Here is an 18,710-nt window from a genome sequence, read left to right as displayed (position 1 = left end):
TCCACAAAGTGTCCCGTTATTTCTCAGTGTCACGAGGGAGCACTCCATCATCCAGTTTGCTTCAGGGGCCCTGTTTAGTGTATTCGAGGCTGAGACAGGTTTTCCATTAGTGAGGGAGTCGAGGGTTATAGAACATAGAAGAATACAGCGCAGTACAGGCCCTTCGGCCCTCGATGTTGCGCCGATCCAAGCCCACCTAACCTACACTAGCTCACTATCCTCCATATGCCTATCCAATGCCCGCTTAAATGCCCATAATGAGGGAGAGTCCACCACTGCTACTGGCAGGGCATTCCATGAACTCACGACTCGCTGAGTAAAGAACCTACCCCTAACATCTGTCCTATACCTACCCCCCCTTAATTTAAAGCTATGCCCCCTTGTAATAGCTGACTCCATACGTGGAAAAAGATTCTCACTGTCGACCCTATCTAAACCCCTAATCATCTTGTACACCTCTATCAAGTCACCCCTAAACCTTCTTTTCTCCAATGAAAACAACCCCAAGTGCCTCAGCCTTTCCTCATACGATCTTCCTATCATACCAGGCAACATCCTGGTAAACCTCCTCTGCACCCGTTCCAGTGCCTCCACATCCTTCCTATAGTATGGCGACCAAAACTGCACACAATACTCCAGATGCGGCCGCACCAGAGTCTTATACAACTGCAACATGACCTCAGGACTCTGGAACTCAATTCCTCTACCAATAAAAGCCAGTACGCCATATGCCTTCTTCACTGCACTATTTACCTGGGTGGCAACTTTCAAAGATCTGTGTACATGGACACCAAGATCCCTCTGCTCATCCACACTACCAAGTATCTGACCATTAGCCCAGTACCCCATCTTTTTGTTACTCTTACCAAAGTGAATCACCTCACACTTAGCTACATTGAACTCCATTTGCCACCTTTCTGCCCAGTTCTGCAGCTTATCTATATCCCGCTGTAGCCTGCCACATCCTTCCTCACTGTCTACAACTCCTCCGACTTTCGTATCATCCGCAAACTTGCCCAACCTTCTAACCCCTCCTCCAGGTCATTTATAAAAATGACAAACAGCAATGGTCCCAAAACAGATCCTTGCAGAACACCGCTAGTGACGGCACTCCAAGATGAACCTTTGCCATCAACTACTACCTTCTGTCTTCTTCCAGCCAGCCAACTCCTAATCCAAACCTCCAACTCACCCTCAATGCCATTCCTCCGTATTTTTTGCAGTAGTCTACCATGGGGAAAAGGCAGGAAAATGGATTTGAGGGTAATCAGATCAGCCATGATGTCATTGAACGGCAGAGCTGATGGGCTGAATGGCCCACTTCTGCTCCGACGTTTTCTGGTTTGGTCACAAGGAGCAATCACAGAGGTGGGGGAGTGGCATGTAAATTCCAATCGTGCCATTTGCCCACACCATCCGTCCCTGACCAATCAATTTTCTACAACTTGAGACTGCATTAAGATTGAGGTGCGCCACGCAGACCCCTATTTACTGTGCCCCTCACCCCACCCAGACATGAAAGGGCAAACACCTTGCATCTTATAGCACTGGATGGTACTGGGCCTACAGCTTTGAGAGCTTCTCTCCCGGACGATGAGTTATAGAGTCCTACAGCACGGAGACAGGCTCTTTGGCCCAACCTGCTCCACGCAGACCAAAATGTCCATCCATTTTGACCCCATTTCCCTCCACTTGGCCCATATCCTCCTAAACCTTTCCTATCCATGTATTTGTCCAAATGCCTTTTAAGTGTTGTTTACGTACCCGCTCAACCACTTCCGCTGGGAGCTTATACCATATGTGTACCACCCTCTGTGTTAAAATGTTGCCCCTCAGGTTCTCTTTTAGTCTTTCCCCTCTAACCTTATGCCTTCTAGTCCTCGATTCCCCAACCCTGGGAAAAATGGTGCATTCACCCTATCCATGCCTCTCATGATCTTATACACTTCTGTAAGACCCCACCCCAGTCTCATATCCTCTAAAGAAAAAATGTCCTTTTCCAACCTCTCCCTGTAACTCAAGCCTCTGAGATCCATTTGGGGAAAATCACCAGTCGGGTGTGAGGTTGTGACCCCCATTTGACCCTGACCTAAGCATCCCAATTCAGGAGCCCCACTTCCAGTTCCTCCTGAGGTTACACAGATGGGACAGAAGGAGCATTGACATGGCATGAGGCTGGTAGCAATGGGTCCATAATGGGCACTGTCACTCTGTACAAGTTTAGACAGAGTGCAGACTATGGGGTGTGCATGATACACCTGAGGCATAACAACCCATTGTCAACCACTGATGGTCCCCATGAGTAGCTGTCTGCCAAATTATTGTTCTTTCTCTCTCTGGGCTCCATCTCCATCTATCGTTTAACCCTCCCCTCCATCCATCTTCAGCATTATACAACAGTGGTATACTCGCCAAGTTTAAGGGCATTTAAATGGTTATTGGCTAGGCATATGGATGAAAATGGACTAGTCTAAGATAAACGAGCTTCAGATTGGTTCCACAGGTTGGTGCAACATCGAGGGCTGAAGGGCCTGTACTGTGCTGTACTATGTTCTATACCAACTTTTTCGTGGCCATAATCAGTTCTGAAGAAAACTCACTGGACCCGAGATGTTAGCTCTGCTTTCTCTCTACACATGCTGCCAGATCTGTTGATTTTGTTTACGACTGGTCCTGACCTTGGCAACATCCAGACCATCGCACTCACTCAGTGAACAGGAGCAGGAGTCCTCCTGGTTAAACCTTCCCACCTAATTCAAGTGCAGTTTTATCCAGGAATTTAAAACCATCTTTTTATAATCCAGTTATTATTCTTTTAATGGCATTCTGTTCTTTCAGGGTGCTCCTGGATTTCCAGGGAGAGATGGAGCAACTGGACCACCAGGACCACCTGGACTTCCTGGATTACAGGTCAGTTAACAGCAGCCAACGTTATTGTGTGTTTATACTAGATCCATAGACTCGAGTGGTGCAGTGGCATTGTCCCTACCCATGAGCTGGGTACAAGTCCTAACTGCTCCGGAATTGTGTGATTGCATCTCTGAACAGATTGATTGTTCCTGTGGGACAATATTGGGATCCTGACCTGTCAGATGATTGTGGGTTGAACGCCAGTCTAGAAACCAGATCACATGACTTTGGCCATAGTCTCTGGGGCATGAATGCAGGGAGTCCTGCACTATTGGAGGCGCACTCTTCTGTGTTGGACATTGAACGAGTTCCCATCTGTCAAACAGAAGAGAAACCGGTCCATGCCAACCAAACTAAACTAATCCCACCTGCCTGCACTTAGCCCATATGCGTCCAAACCTTTCCTATTCATGTACCTGTCCAAATGTTTTTAAATTGTTGTAAGTGTACCTGCATTCACAGCTTTCTCTGGCAGTCCATTCCATACATACACCGCTGTCTGTGTAAAAAGGTTGCCCCTTATGTCTTTTTTAAATCTTTCTCCTCTCAAGTTAAAAAATATGCCCCATTAGTCTAAGAAGATAAAGCAATGGCTCGAACCCATTCTCGGGATACAGTGGCGACAGAGAGAAAGTCCATGGTGACATATGTCAAGTGCAGACCAATATTACATAGAACCTACAGCACATAAACATCAACATGACCAAACTGACCTGTCCTCTTGTTGGATGTAAAGACTAACATGCTATTAACAGAATAAGTGGTCATCTTAGTGAACTGCGGACAGTGCAGCCCGCTTGATTGGCACAATGATCATTATCCAGTCCCTCCACCACCAACGCTCAGTAGCAGCAGTCTATACCATCTATGAGATGCTCTGCAGAAACTTTCCCAAGACACTTAGGGAACACCTTTTAAATCTATGACCACTTTCATCTCGAAGGACAAGGGCAAGCAGACGCATGGGAACACCACCCCCTGCAAGTTCATCATCCTGACTTGGAAATATATCACTGTTCCTTCACTGTTGCTGGGTCAAAGTCCTGGAATTCCCTCCCTAAGAACATTGTGTGGATTCAGACACCTCTCAGACTGCAATGGTTCAAGAAGGCAGCTCACTTCCACCTTCTCCAGGCCAATTAGGGACAGGCATTGGGACAGTTGGGGCAGCACGATGGCTCAATGGTTAGCACTGCTGCCTCACAGCACCAGGATTCCAGGTTCGATCCCAGCCTTGGTTGCCTGTCCATGTGGAGTTTGTACATTCTCCCTGTGTCTGCGTGGGTTTCCTCAGGGTGCTCCGATTTCCTCCTGTAGTTCAAAGATGTGCAGGTCAGGTGAATTGGCCATGCTAAATTGCCCATAGTGTTAGGTGCATTAGACACAGCGAAGTAGGTCTGGGTGGGTTGCTCTTCGGAGGGTCGGTGTGGACTGGTTGGGCTGAAGAGCCTGTTTCCACACTGTAGGGAATCTAATCTAATCTAATCAGGCAATAAATGCTGGCCCAGCCAGTGATACCCATAAATTAACAGAAGTCTTTAAAAGTAGTCCTTTGGCCAGTATTGCTAAACAGTCAGTCTGATTGTGTTTGTGGGATCTTGCTATGTACAATTTGGTTGCTACAATAAAATGTACTTCTTCAACTTTGGTAAAGCGCTTTGAAATGTCCTGAAAGCCGCCATGTAAATGATATTCCTATAAAATGTATGGAGAAAGTTGGGTATTAATATTAATCTCTGGGCATCGCAGAAAAAATACCAGCCTTCCTGTGTTGGGGACACCGGTACTGAGGACAGAATCCTGACTTCATTATGGCCAGAGCAGTGGAAGGGATCAGGGATATTTCCAGCCTTGATATTTAATACAATGTGATCTAAATGAAACAAGCGAGGGATTAAAACCAAGATCTGATGAACTGAAAATGTGAATATTTTATTCAGGGTTTACCAGGACCACCTGGGTTACAAGGTGCCAAGGTAAGAACCAGAACCTAATCTTCACTACAGCTTCATTCCTCTTCTCCTTCTTTCCATCTGATCAGCCTGTTTTTCCTGTTCAGGGTGAAACAGGGATAGGAGTGCCCGGACCGAGAGGAGAAAGAGGAGATCCAGGACCTCGGGTAAGGAATCACTTCCAAATCAACAATGTCCTCATGGAGTATCCCGTTGTGAGTCCCCACTTACATGTTCCAGCTGAGGCTAGAAGAGTGCACAGTCTAATCCCACTCCTGCAGGGACCTCTGCTGTGAAGTGACATGACCACTGTACCATAGTTGATGCTGCAGTACCATCTCAGTTGCATCTCAAGAGCAGTTGGGGAATAACCATAAATGCTGACTTGAAATGAGACAAGACCCCGAAGGAATATCAAGAAAATGGGAAATAACTTAAACAAGGAATTAGGAGGGCTAAAAGGGGTGAACAACCTCCTTATGAAGGAGCAGAGCTCCGAAAGCTAGTGCTTCCAAATAACCTGTTGGACTATAACCTGGTGTTGTGTGATGTTTAACTTTGTCCACCCAGTCCAACACAGGCTCCTCCACATCATTTTGAAGGTTGATTCTTATTTGCCCTCAATTAGGGATGGGCATCAAAGCCTGGCCTCACTTGTATCACCCACACCACACGAAAGGAGAAAGAAAAGGTAATCTATTCCTCTCTTCCCGGTATTCCTTATTTCCCACTGGACCTTTCCTCTAACTCTGACAAACTGCTGGAATGCTCGTGGTCACTGTTAGGCTCTTGAGGAAAGGAACACCATAGGCACTGGGCCCAGTGCATGTTCTGTCACAGGATCAAACATGAAGGCTCTGTGGTGAGATTTATTGCCTGAGAGGAGTTTACGAATTGTGTCCACTTCAGGCTTGGTGGCGGTATTCTCATTTCTGAATCAGAGAGCCTTGGGTTCAAGCCCCACTCCAGAGATTTGGGTGTAAAATTTTGCCTGGATCCCCAGCACAGTATTGAATGTGTGCTGCTGTATTGGAGCACCGTCTTTCAGATTAAATGTGAAACTCCAGCCTTTCTGTGCCGTCTCCGTTACATGATCGAGTGAGTTATCTCTAGAATCCTGGCCAATATTTGTCGCTGAGTTGGGAATCACCCAAAACTCACCTTGCTGTTTGTGGGATCTTGCTGTGCACAAATTGGCTGCCACACTTCCTACACAACAGCAAGTGACTTCACTTCAGTGCTAACTCATTGGCTATTATGTGCTTTAGAACGTAGAGTTATACGGCATGGAAACAGACCCTTCGGTCCAACCAGTCCATGCCGAATGTAATCCCAAACTAAACTCGTCCCACCTGCCTGCTCCTGGCCCATATCTCTCCAAACCTTTCCTTTCCATGAACTTATCCAAATGTCTTTTAAATGTTGCAATTGTGCCCACATCCACCACTTCCTCATTCCACACATGAACCACCCTCTGTGTAAAAAAAATTGCCCTTCATGTCTTTTTTAAATCCCTCTCCTCTCACTGTAAAATGTGCCCATAGACATCCTGTACTTGTGAAAGATGCTAGATAAATGCAGGTCTTTCTTTGTCTCTTCTCATGCTTTGACCAAAGTCTTACTCACTTCACGTTCTCGTTGGTGCCTTAGGGTGAAGATGGAAGACCGGGGTTGACAGGAGAACGAGGACTACCTGTAACTACCTCTCTACTTTAATGAACTTTTCACGAGAGTTTGATTTGCCTCCCTGAAGTTCTTTTTTAATCTGTATTTTGTTATTTTGTCAGGGGCTTCCTGGTAGTCGGGGAGAAACTGGAATCAAAGTAAGTCTGTTTGACAGAGCTCCACCACACACTTCGTGGCAATCGAGGAGGTGACAGTGGCGAAGGGATTTTGGAGACAGTATTTTAGAACATAGAACATAGACCATTACAGTGCAGTACAGGCCGTTCGGCCCTCGATGTTGCTTTAGAAAAGCAAATTCACACTGTGGAGCCACATAGTGGCCAGAGACAGCAATTATGTTGTGACCTTCCAAAAATAAAAAAAATGTTGACATAGCAATTTACAGTGGGATTTCTCAGATGCGACAAAGGCAGAGGCTTCAGGCCAGTCAGGGGAAGGGAGGAGAATGGCAAGAACTGAGATTGAGAGGGGCTCAGAGTTGGACCCCTGGACTCATGTAATAATTTAACAAAACAATGTCTATGACTGGTAGAATGGGTCAGGCTGTACAGAGCAATCAGTGTCATGTTAAAGTTCCATTTGGGGTCCCATAGTCTTTGTGGGCATAATCACAATGGACAGAGGGCAGAGGAGATTTGCCAGGATGCAGCCTGCACGGGAGGGTTTTAGTTAGGAAGAGAGATTGGACCAAATTAGCATTGTTTTCCTTAGTGTATGCTTGAGAGGCATGGAGAGGGCAGAGAGGAAGAAAGTTCTCCCCTTGATGGAGGGATCAATAAGCAGGGTCATCAATGTGAGGTAAACAGGAAGGAGGTTTAAACAGAAAGTGAGGACATTTTTTTTCCAACCAGAAGGTGTTGGGAATCTGGAACTCACTGCCTGTTGGGGTGGTAGAGGCAGAAATCCCCTTGCTGCCGCACAGCGTCAGGGACCTGGGTTCAATTCCACCCTCGGCCGACAGTCTGTATGCAGTTTGCGCATCCTCCTGCATGGGTTCCTTCCAGGCGCTCCAGTTGCATCCCACAGGCCAAAGATGTGCAGGTTAGGGTGTGTTGGCCATGGGAAATTCCCCTGTAGTGTCTGAGGATGTGCAGGTTAGGTGGGTTAGCTATGGGAAATGCGGGGTTCCAGGACTAGGGTGGGCAGTGTTCAGAGGATCGGTGCAGACTCAATGGGTGAAAGGCCACTTTCTGCACTATAGGAACTCTATGAAATATTTAATTGTGCACTTATGATGCAAGGCAATGGGTCAAGTTCTAGAAAATGTGATTAGAACAGTGAGGTGGTTGATTCTGACTAGCACTGACTCGATGGGCCAAAGCGCCTTTTTCTGTGCTATAGATCTCTATGCCTCTGTTGCAGCTAATCCCACCTGAGGCTGCAGCTTGGAATCTTATCGAATTAAAGATGTACTTCTCCCCATCCACCCATGTCCCACCCACCCTGAAGTGCTGAACATCTGAGGGTGGGGAGGAAGTGGGTGTCAAGATTAGAGTAGTGCTGGAAAAGCACAGCAGGTCAGACAGCATCCGAGGAGCAGGAAAATTGATGTTTTGGGCAAAAGCCCTTCATCAGGAATGAGACTGGGAGCCTCAGGAGTGGAGGGATAAATGTGTGTATTGGGTATTGACTAATTCTTATCCTCATCACTGAAAAAAAACCAAACCAATCCCGTGCCAACCTGTGGATTTCAGCAAGTATATTTCAGCCTATCAGAAACCTCGATATTGGCTCCTTGGCTGACCTGAAACTGCCAGCCAATCGGAGCCTGGCATCTTCTGGGTCCTAAAGACCATCAGTCAATGCTCACTCCTCTCTGGATCCAATGGTGAGAAGGTGGGTCTTTTCTTTGATTCCCATGAGGTGGGGGTCATGGAGAGTTGGGGTGGCTTCAGGAGGCTCTGGTACAAGAAGGGCTTCAGAGGACATCCTGTTGCCCACCGTCTCTGGATGCCCAGGGTTGGCATTGTGTTCTGTGGATGGTGCACCCTGAAGCCACTGGCTTGCAGGTGGCGCAGGGCATGCATTTTTAAGGGAGACAGAAGGAAAGCTATGCTTGCACTAAGAACCCATTTTGTTTTGTAGGGCGATGCTGGACCAGTTGGGCAGAAAGGAGAGAAGGTTTGTGAGAGCTGTATTGAATGCGGGCAAATTGCATGAAATGTTTTTAATTCAGCGCCAACTTGAGCATCTCCCAGTCTTGCTCCTCACATTTATCTACTACGCACAAGAATCAGGCTTTGGCTAGTCAAATCCCTTTGCAAACTAATCCCATTCCAAACTTTATCGTCAAGCTTTTAATTACCAGCTCTAATATCTCCTGTGTGGTCCAAATTTCACTTGACATTTCCTCCTGTGGCATGCATTGGTGTATTAAAAGGTTCTATATAAATTTATATTGTTGCTGGGACAAATTACAGGGAACTTTATTTTGCAGCTGGGATATCTGACTTAGGTTGTAGCGTCATTGTTTATGGTGAAGTCATTCGGCCCATTAATTCTGTGCTAGCCCTCTATCATGCATCTATTCGATCCCAATCCCCTGCAGTTTCCCGATGGCTCTGCAGTTCTCTTTGCCTCAAGTTTCCTTTCGAAATCAGTGAACATCTCCACTTCCATCCCACTCGCAGGCAGCAAGCTTTGGGTCATCACAAGTTGGTGTGCCCAAGAAAAGTTATTTCTCACAAGCTGTCTGCATCTCTTGCCAGAAACCTGTGTCCCGTAGTCCTTGTGCCATCAGCTAATTTCTTCATCCAGCTTATCCAAGCCTGCCATGAGCAAGTATGCCTCTGTCGGACCTTTCTTTTCTCGAAGGAGAACAATCCCAGCTTCTCCACACTCAACGTGTATCCGCACACCTGGTACCTTTCTGGTCTCTGTGCTTTGGAAATATGGGCTGATTGGGCTTGGTCAGTATCTTCCTTGTTGCATACAGCCAGAAGGGATATTCACATTGATACGATCCATGTGGCCTACACAAATGGCATCACACAGGCACTGAAATTTGTAGACCACATTACGTATTCGTTGAGATAGACAGGACTTCCTTGCAGAATCCTGATAATGTCAAAACGTACCTGTGCTGCTGCTACTTAGTAACAGCGAGCTTCAGCTGTTGTTCAGAATGTTGAGATACCTTACCACCTCAGGATAATCTAAGGTATACTGAGCACTCTTAAGGACTAAGAGTGATAGACTTAGGCCTGGCAATGAGTTTGGGTGTTGGTTATTCAGACAGGATTGTGAAGTGGCACACCTGCACTTACAGGCAGCTATGCATATTCATGTGTCAGACTGTGTAGTTTGCACGCATTGCATCTGTTTCAAATCAAGAAAACAGATGACAGCCACTCTCTGGTTAGTTTCTCTCGGGCCGTGCCTTGACCAATCAGGGTCAACGTGTCTGGATTAAATTTAAACAAAGCTTGGCAGTTAACTGTCAGTTATCATCTATCTGGTGCATTCTCCATAACAATAATGCTACCAATCAGAGTCCACTTGCTAGCCAATCAGCACTGTCTTCTCATTTAATCAGGAAGGGTAGCTTCCCCTTTACATTGTTTTTATCTTGAAAATTGTCCTCATGAGTGCCAAATGGAAAGCTTTGGGAAAATGTGTATTTTTCTAGCCATGTTAATTTATGTAAAAATAAGAAAGTATGGTCCTTGGGAGCATCACCATATAGTAACCACAGTCTAATAATGCATCTCTTTTCCAGGACTTGTAGTCCTTAAGTTATTTTTTTCTTCACCATTAATATTCCCTCTAAGCTGTCATGTAACTTCATCAAAAAAATGCACTAATTCAATGCTTTTAACAGAGACCCATGCTGATTCCCTCTTTGTTAATCTAACATCAGTCTTTGTGTGTGTGTTTTTATTTTAATATTTTAGTGAAATTTTTTTTACAGAATTATAATATTACAAAAATATGAAAATATAACATTATAACAACAAAAACAACAACAATAATAAACCAACGACTATACTGCTCTACAAAAGAACAAATAACTATACTCATTGCGCACCAATAATGTTGTATCTAAAACCTGGCCGACCATTGGTGTTACACTGACCAGCTGTAAATGCAAGGGACACCCTACCACACCATCTTGAACACGAGACTCATATTTGCCACTTTCCAATGAGGAAGGTTGGGAGATTAAGTCCATCTATTATCTCCATATCTGACAGCAGCCTGATGTCTGATCCATCTGGACCAGACTATATGTCAACTCAAAGCTCAGTTCAGTACATCTCACCTCTCTATCTTCAACCCCATCTATTACCTACACTCGTTCATTCTGCTAATGTCTTGTCAATGAGTTTACTGTTGTCATCAACCGCACAAATTAGGCATAGGTCAAAACCCAGTGCCAACCCCCCCCCCCTTTTCCTGAATTCGGGACAAAGAGTTGAAAGAAACATTTACAATATCTCAGGTCAATAAAGCCTTTGCTCTTGCTATTGTATGTGCTGCAGTTTCATGTTATTGAGTCCTGAGAGACTGTCTTCTGTTCCGTCATACAGGGGGAAGCACTGACTGTCCCTGGAACGCCTGGACTCAAAGGAATCAAAGGAGAGTCCGTAAGGAACAACATTCTCAGGCCTGTCCATGAGAGAAACAAACAGATTTTGCAGGGTTGGCTGGGCAAAGGGGGAGAGGTACACTTGGGATTCTGTTGAAAGCTGGTGTTGGTCTCTTACAGGGGGAGCGTGGCCAGAAAGGAAGTGAAGGTCCAAAAGGAATGAAAGGAGAAGAGGGACCACGGGGAGAGAAGGTACATGTTTCTCCTGCACCTTAACTGGATTTGTGTTCCAGAGAACGAGAGTTCAAATCCCACCCACACTGCCACACAAGGCACATTGAGAATTGGAATTCCATTTTCATAAATTAAAAAACAAATTTCTGATGTCAGTGCTGTTGGAAGCGTTGGAGGTGAGCAGAGTTAATTGGACACATAAATACATAGTTGTAACTACTCACTGGGCATCTTGCCTTAATCAGGACAGTATTTGGTGAAACTAAACCTGGTGTAATCGAACATGGAATGAGACAAGGCTGTGTACTATTGCACGAGAAGAAGCAGCAGATGAACATCAGTTGGTGGAAGCGGTGAGATTGGTAGATAAACAGACCCTAGTAGTTTCGCGAGTCGGAAACGATTACAGAGAGTGGCGAACTCAGCCCGGACGATCACAAAGGCCACCCTCCTATCTATAGAATCCATCTACCAGGCCCGCTGTCAAGGAAAGGCCAACAGCATTCTCAAAGATCCATCCCACCCTGGCAATGTTTTTCTACAACCTCTTCCCATTGGGGAGAAGGTACAGAAGCTTGAACACATGCACCAGACAGCTTCAAAACAGTTTCTATCCTACTTTTGTAAGAATACCAAATGGACTCGCAAACTCTTAACAATCGCCTGTACCTGTGTTTTGTTTTTGCCGCTATTTACCTATTATTTACTTATCTATGCGACTTAACTCTGTGAGCTGCCTGTATTGCTCGCAAGACAAAGCTTTTCACTGTGCCTTGGTACATGTGACAATAAATTCAATTCAATTCAAGAGTGTGGTGCTGGAAAAGCACAGCCAGTCAGGCAGCATCCGAGGAGCAGGAAAATCGACGTTTCGGGCCAGCGTCCTTCCTCATTCCTGATAAAGGGCTCCAGCCCAAAATGTCAATTCTCCTGCTCCTCGGATACTGCCTGACCTGTTGTGCTTTTTCAGCACCACACTCTAGATTCTAATCTCAGCATCTGCAATCCTCACTTTCTCCTGGACCCGAGTGATTTGCACAGTAGATCAAGATTGCCAGGATGAGACGGTGGTGCAGTGCTAATGTCACTGGATTAGGTAAGGTCCTAGGGGGCAAGGGTTCAAATCCTACCACAGCAGTGATGCAGTTTAAATTCAATTTGTAAATCTGCAGTATAAAACATGGTTCTTGTGCTACAGTGGTAGCGCCCCTCTGTGACAGGAGCTCAAGTTCCAGTTCCATCATATGTGTAACAACTTCTCTGAACAAGCTGATCAGAAAATATCTATAGAGACCATGACGACTGTCAACAATTGTTGCAAAAGCCCTCGAGAGAGAGGGAAATCGGAAATCTGCCTTCCTTACCTGGTCTGACCTAATGTGGGTTCAGACCCCCAGCAACGTGCCTATTACTTAACTGCCCTCTGAAACCCACAAGCCACTGAGTTCTCAGGACTAGCCTCTGCAGTGAGTCACATGCCCCAGAAAGCAATTAAGAACAAAAGTATACCAATGAGCAGCAAGTGATGAAAGCTTACAGAGTGAAACTTAGTGTAAACCAAGATGAAAGTTGTGGCAATTGGGGAAAAATAAGTCATGCTGGGAAAGCAGAGATCAAGATAAATGGACTATAGCAGAGCAAGTTTCACAATTGAAGTCCCTTATCAGAAGATGATTATTGCCCATAGGAAATCAGAATGTAAATAACACTGACAACAAATCAATTCTCCACACAAAAGCAATTCCTCAGCCTTGGAATGAGTAGCAATCTCAATGAGGGAGTTTACTCAAGGGCCAGTGATTCGGAACATCTTGTCAAACATAGACATTTCGGGATCCCTGAAGACTTGAAGGTGGTGAAATGAGGGTCAGTAGACGGGCAGAGGGGGTCAGTTTGGACAGAACATGAGAGCAATGAAGAGATTCTCTCAGGATGGGGAAGGACAAAACGCCCTTGGTGAAGATCACCGAGAAAAGGCTGCAAGGCTGGACTGGCCATATCCTTCGGCACGAGGATTTGCCGGTGGAGGTGACCGGAGGAAGATTAGAGTGAGGTAAACCAAGAGGGAGAAAAAGAATAACTGACTGTGTCGGACATCTTGAAATTGACAATGCGAGCTCCAAAACCAAAGCTGAAACTGCAAGGATTCAAGTTGTAGAGAATGAGCAGAGGTCCAGCTGAGGGGGTGACCTTATAGAGGTTTATAAAATCATGAGGGGCATGGATAGGGTAAATAGACAAAGTCTTTTCCCTGGGATGGGGGAGTCCAGAACTAGAGGGCATAGGTTTAGGGTGAGAGGGGAAAGATATAAAAGAGACCTAAGGGGCAACTTTTTCACACGAAGGGTGAAGTGTGTATGGAATGAGCTGCCAGAGGATGTGGTGGAGTCTGCTACAATTGCAGCATTTAAAAGGCATTTGGATGGGTATATGAATAGGAAGAATTTGGAGGGATATGGGCCGGTTGCTGGCAGGTGGGACTAGATTGGGTTGGGATATCTGGTCGGCATGGATGGGTTGGACCGAAGGGTCTGTTTCTGTGCTGTACATCTCGATGACTATGACCAGCCCTGTTGTAGATCATAAGAATGTAAGAAACAGGAGTAGACCATCTGGCCCATCGAGCCCGCTCCACCATTCAATAATATCATGTCTGGCATTATCCTGGACTCAGCTACACGAACCCGCCCGCTCACCATAACCCTTAATTCCTTTACTGTTCAAATATCTATCAATAAATAAATTAAGGGTTATCACTATGACTACTTTTTGTAAAAATAGTCATGAATGGATTGTCATAATGGATCCCATCTGGTCCATTCACCTGCTTGAGGGAAAAAAAATCCCATCATTTTAAACTGTTCTAGGGCTAAATGTAACTCCCGTCCCACACCGACTCTGACCTGCCTCCTGGAACGGCATAACAAGCCACAGGAACTGTCAGTGATGGTTCAGAAAGCAGGTTACCTCCACCCACATCTCAGAGCAACCAAAGGTGAGCAGGAAATGAAGTGATGCCACATGCTGAGGGTGAGTATGAGAAGCAGGTCACGATGCACAACAGCACGTTAGACATAGACAGACTCTCATTCTAACATCACCTGGTCATTCAAACACTCAAACCTGGGGATTTGGAATGGAAGTGTGAATTATGTAACAGTTTGCTTTTATTCACTTGTGGTATGTGGGCATCGCTGGCGAGCTCAGCATTTATCGCCCTTCTCCAATTCCCCCTTGAGAAGGTGGTGGTCAGCTGCCTTTTTGAACCGTTGTAGTCCCTGGGAGTAAAGGTGTCGACAGTAGCAAAATCTGCTGTAGTGCACTTGGCTGGTGAGTGTGGTCTCACATCCCTGCTACTGACAGTGACAATGAAGAAAGGAGCATGTGTTTAGGGTGCATGGAAATGTAGATGGCTAGCCAAGCAAAGACACACCGGCCACTTTCAATCATAAGTGTCATGTAACCTCAAATCTGTGGGTTATTCCAGCTGATCCCTTTAGTGTTGGTGCTCCTTCTGTGGAATCCAATGCAAAAACCACTGCCTCACCCACAGCGTTTGAGTGAATACCTAATGGTGAGTTTCTGTTCCCTTTTCAGATCAACCAGTGCCCCTTCCTTTTTTAAAAAAATCTGAATCCTTGAGGTCAAAATGCTCCAGAAGATGAGCAATGATTTTGATTTGATTTATTACTGTCACGTGTACTGAGGTACAATGAAAAGTGTTGTCTTAACTTGCTGTACAGGCAGATCATACTATACAGAGTACATCAGGGTAACAGAACAGAGTGCATTATACAGTAATACAGCTGCTGAAAAGGTGCAGTGACAGATCAACATTAATAATAAAGAGGTCCATTCAGAAGCCTGATAACAGACAAAGCTGTTCTTGAATCTGTTGGTACGTGTATACAAACATTTCTATCTTCTGCCCGATAGAAGAGGGTGTAAGAGAATATAAGCGGAATGGGAGGAGTCTGAGATGATGTTAATTGCTTCCCCGAGGCAGTGGGAAGTGTAAATGGAGTCAATGGATGGAAGGCTGGGTTTGTATGATGGACTGGGCTGTGTTTCCAACTCTCTGTAGTTTCTTGTGGTCTTGGGCCAGAAGAGTTACCAAACCACACTGTGATGCACCCAGATAGGATACTTTCTATGGTGCATCAATGCTGATGGTAACTGCAGGTTCGATTGGGTTCCTGATCTAAGGGTTGTGTTTGTTTTATTCCTTTCTGTTTAGGGACCCAAAGGAGAACAAGGAGACAAAGGTTCAACGGGCTTCCCCGGCGCCAGAGGTGCAGGTGGACAAAAGGTTGTACTCTCTTGCACTTATTCAGCAAAACTATAAGATGATGAAGCTTGTCTTTTAGGATTGAGTTAAGGGTGCAGAGCATGACCTGGACTTCAGTCTTTGAAGACTCTACATGGTTTAATGGTTCACTAACGCCTGCATAGGAAAATCCTCTCCTTGGTCAGTGCTGAAAATCAAACCAACATGGACAACATTGTGGTTCTCCCACTCTCTGGGATAAATGTTGCAGCTGGAAATAAGTCACAAAGCAAGGTCCAGAAATTGTGGGAGAAATTGAGGTGAATTAATGGTGTTACCTTTGCAAAATGGTCCAACAATTTACAGTGAAACTGTAAAATGATCTGAACCATGAGGAAAAAAAGCCAGTTGTATCTCCCATGTGGGATGGTAACATTGTGGTGATGTTACTAGATACGTCATCCAGAGGCCAGAATTAATGCTTGAGAGAGAGGATAAAGTCAGAAGTCACCCAACATCAGGTCCAACCAGTTTATTTAAAATCACAAGCTTTCAGAGCGCTGTTTTGAAATGTATAGTAGTTTTGAAATGTATAGTATGTTGTATTTTCATTTACTTGCCTGTGTCACTTTCTGTTACCTTTTTTGTCACATCTTCACACTGCACTTATTCTGGGCTTTGTTTCAATTTAACTTCATTGCTCCTGCTGTAGCGAAATCATTTGGCCTCCTTATGGCCTTCTGTTCAGTCTTTTATGTAAGCCCCTCTCAGGACAACACACCTCTCGTCTGCCGAACTTGGTGTTTCCCCAGGTAATTTATTTTGCTTTTGCGTTGCCTCCTGCCCTTTTGGACTTGGCCGGATCTCTTACCTTGGGATATTAAATGAGGTCGGACAGTTTTGGCTGTGCCCTTTGCTCAGGCTGAATACCTCACTGACATTCTTTTTCTGCTTTTAAATACAACTGGGGAACATCAGTAACTAAAAAAACTCTGCACAGGTCCTAAACCTTAATGAAATTTTGTTTCTTTTGCCAGGGTGAGGCAGGTGAACCAGGCCAACCTGGGAAACTGGTAAGTTTTGCATTGTCCCTTCCTATTCACTACACACTCAGCAATGTCTCAGTCTCTATCGCTGCTTAAAGATGTGATCAGTTGGCTCATCAATTTCCCTAATTCAGGCATTTACACTTGGCTCCCTTTGACCTACTTGTCAGGAAAGTGCAATAAAACGCAAGTTAAGCCATCTCCTGACTCATCGTGACCATCTAACTCACAGTCAACACAGTCTAGAAGGGAGGGCCTGTATTCCATTCCAAAAGTTCTCAAACTAACTCCTCGAAAGAGCTGAAAATGAAAAATGCTGGAGATCACAGTGGGTCAGGCAGCAGCCGCAGAGAGAACAAGCTAATATTTCGAGTCTCAATGACTCTTCCTCAGAGCTGGTGTGAAGTGTGGAGGGGGTTCAGTATTGAGTTCAACATCTTCAAATTGTGAACCCATTTCTTCCCTTTTTTAGCTTTGCTCGTTACATTCTCTGTCACCTTCTCTCCTTTCACCCCCCCCCCTCCCCCTCCCTTTGTGACTGTCTGTTCTTTCCCATGTGGCAGTTAGACACACCACTGCTCTGCCATTCTCACATTCCAATCACTTAATCCACATCCTTTCTCCCCCAGCACTCCAACATCCCAACTATTGTGTAAATGCTGCCCCCTCTGCACTCCATATCAGCCCTGATGAAAAGTCATCTAGACTCGAAACGTTAGCTTGGTCTCTCTCTCTCTCTCTCTCTCTATGGACACTGCCTGACCCACTGTGACCTCCAGTATTTGTTATTTTCAGTACAGATTCCAGCATCTGCAATAATTTACTCCTCAAAACAGCTGCCCTGTTAGACCCACTCGTTATTTCCCATAGCCCTGCACATCATTTTCTTTTGTTTTAAGTATCTGTCTTGTTCCCTTTTGAAAGTTATCAGACCTGATTCCACTTCCCTCTCAGACAGTGCGTTCCACATTACATTGTGCTGCTTAAAAAAAATCACTCGTCTGTTGCCAGTCACTAACGTCAGGTTGTCTCCTGCCTGTGGAAAGATTTTATTTCATTATCCGTGTTGAAAACGTTCAGAATTTTGAACAGCTCCAACAAATCAACTCTCAGTCTTCTCTGCTCTAAGGAGGACACGATTTTTGGAGGGCCTGGTCCCAGTGAGATATTCACCCCCTTCCCTGCAACGATTAAATTCTAGACAAGAAGGTCCATGTGTCACCTTTCTGACTCACCACCAATTGTGGGCTTTAACTGGTCGTTAATAGTTAGTTAAAGCTCTTAACCCAACACCTGTTGACCCGGCAGGGGAGCAGAATGGTTGATTTCCTAATGGTGAAACCGGGAGAAAGTGACGACTGCAGATGCCGGAGATCAGAGTCAAAAAAGTGTGGTGCTGGAAAAGCACAGCTGGTCAGGCAGCATCCGAGGAGCAGGAGAGTCCTTCATCAGGAAGAGCCCATGCTCAAACGTTGACTCTCTTGCTCTTTGGATGCTGCCTGACCTGGTGGTGAAGCCAGGGAGATGTGCCTGCTGAGGTGAAAGGTGACCTCCAGGTCCCCCAATCGTACACAACTGGGGCAGTGATGGGTGGGGAGTGAAGGCTTCTGCTCGGGCCTCTGACCCATTCCTCCCCACCATCCAACCGTGTGATCTCACCCAGCCCCGCACAGAATGAAGCAGTTACCTCCTACATTGACTAGGTGCAAGTGGAGAGGACGTTTCCTTTTTCTGGGAGAAGCTAGAACTCAAAAAAACAAATCTGGGTCACCTAGTTCAAACAGAGATGGGGAGGGGGATTGTTTCTATCTCACAGAACACCGTGAGCCTTTGGAACCTCCTTCCTCAAGAGATGGTGGAACTGGCGTCTTTGTATAGGTTTTAAGGCAGAGGTCGATGGATTCGTGATAAACAGAGGGGTGAAAGGTTATCAGGGGCTAGACAGAAATGGAGAGCAATCAAACCAGCTGTGACTGTTCAGATCATTCAGCTGAAGAACAATCCATACCAGCCTGCCCTCATTCCCAAACACAAACAGAAAGATTCATTTCGGATTTACTGTGTCAAGATATATAGATATAGGAGTG

The 18,710-nt window shown here is 45.5% G+C and overlaps 1 protein-coding gene across 1 annotated transcript in view; it reads left to right on the top strand.

Moving 5' to 3' along the window:
* Nucleotides 1–18,710, top strand: part of LOC122559237 (uncharacterized) — a 177,352-nt gene that overhangs the window by 124,557 nt on the left and 34,085 nt on the right. Inside the window, exons 37-46 of the mRNA XM_087994571.1 lie at nucleotides 2,839–2,910; nucleotides 4,851–4,886; nucleotides 4,970–5,029; nucleotides 6,513–6,557; nucleotides 6,650–6,685; nucleotides 8,634–8,669; nucleotides 11,078–11,134; nucleotides 11,257–11,328; nucleotides 15,548–15,619; nucleotides 16,615–16,650. Of these exons, the coding sequence (XP_087850697.1) occupies nucleotides 2,839–2,910; nucleotides 4,851–4,886; nucleotides 4,970–5,029; nucleotides 6,513–6,557; nucleotides 6,650–6,685; nucleotides 8,634–8,669; nucleotides 11,078–11,134; nucleotides 11,257–11,328; nucleotides 15,548–15,619; nucleotides 16,615–16,650 (522 nt within the window). The remainder of the gene's footprint in view (nucleotides 1–2,838; nucleotides 2,911–4,850; nucleotides 4,887–4,969; nucleotides 5,030–6,512; nucleotides 6,558–6,649; nucleotides 6,686–8,633; nucleotides 8,670–11,077; nucleotides 11,135–11,256; nucleotides 11,329–15,547; nucleotides 15,620–16,614; nucleotides 16,651–18,710) is intronic.

Source organism: Chiloscyllium plagiosum, unplaced genomic scaffold (assembly GCF_037043375.1).
Source record: "Chiloscyllium plagiosum isolate Xiang-an unplaced genomic scaffold, Cpla_swu_hap1 HiC_scaffold_14, whole genome shotgun sequence".
In the NCBI taxonomy this organism is placed as follows: Eukaryota; Metazoa; Chordata; class Chondrichthyes; order Orectolobiformes; family Hemiscylliidae; genus Chiloscyllium; species Chiloscyllium plagiosum.
This window is presented reverse-complemented; position numbering and strand designations above follow the sequence as displayed.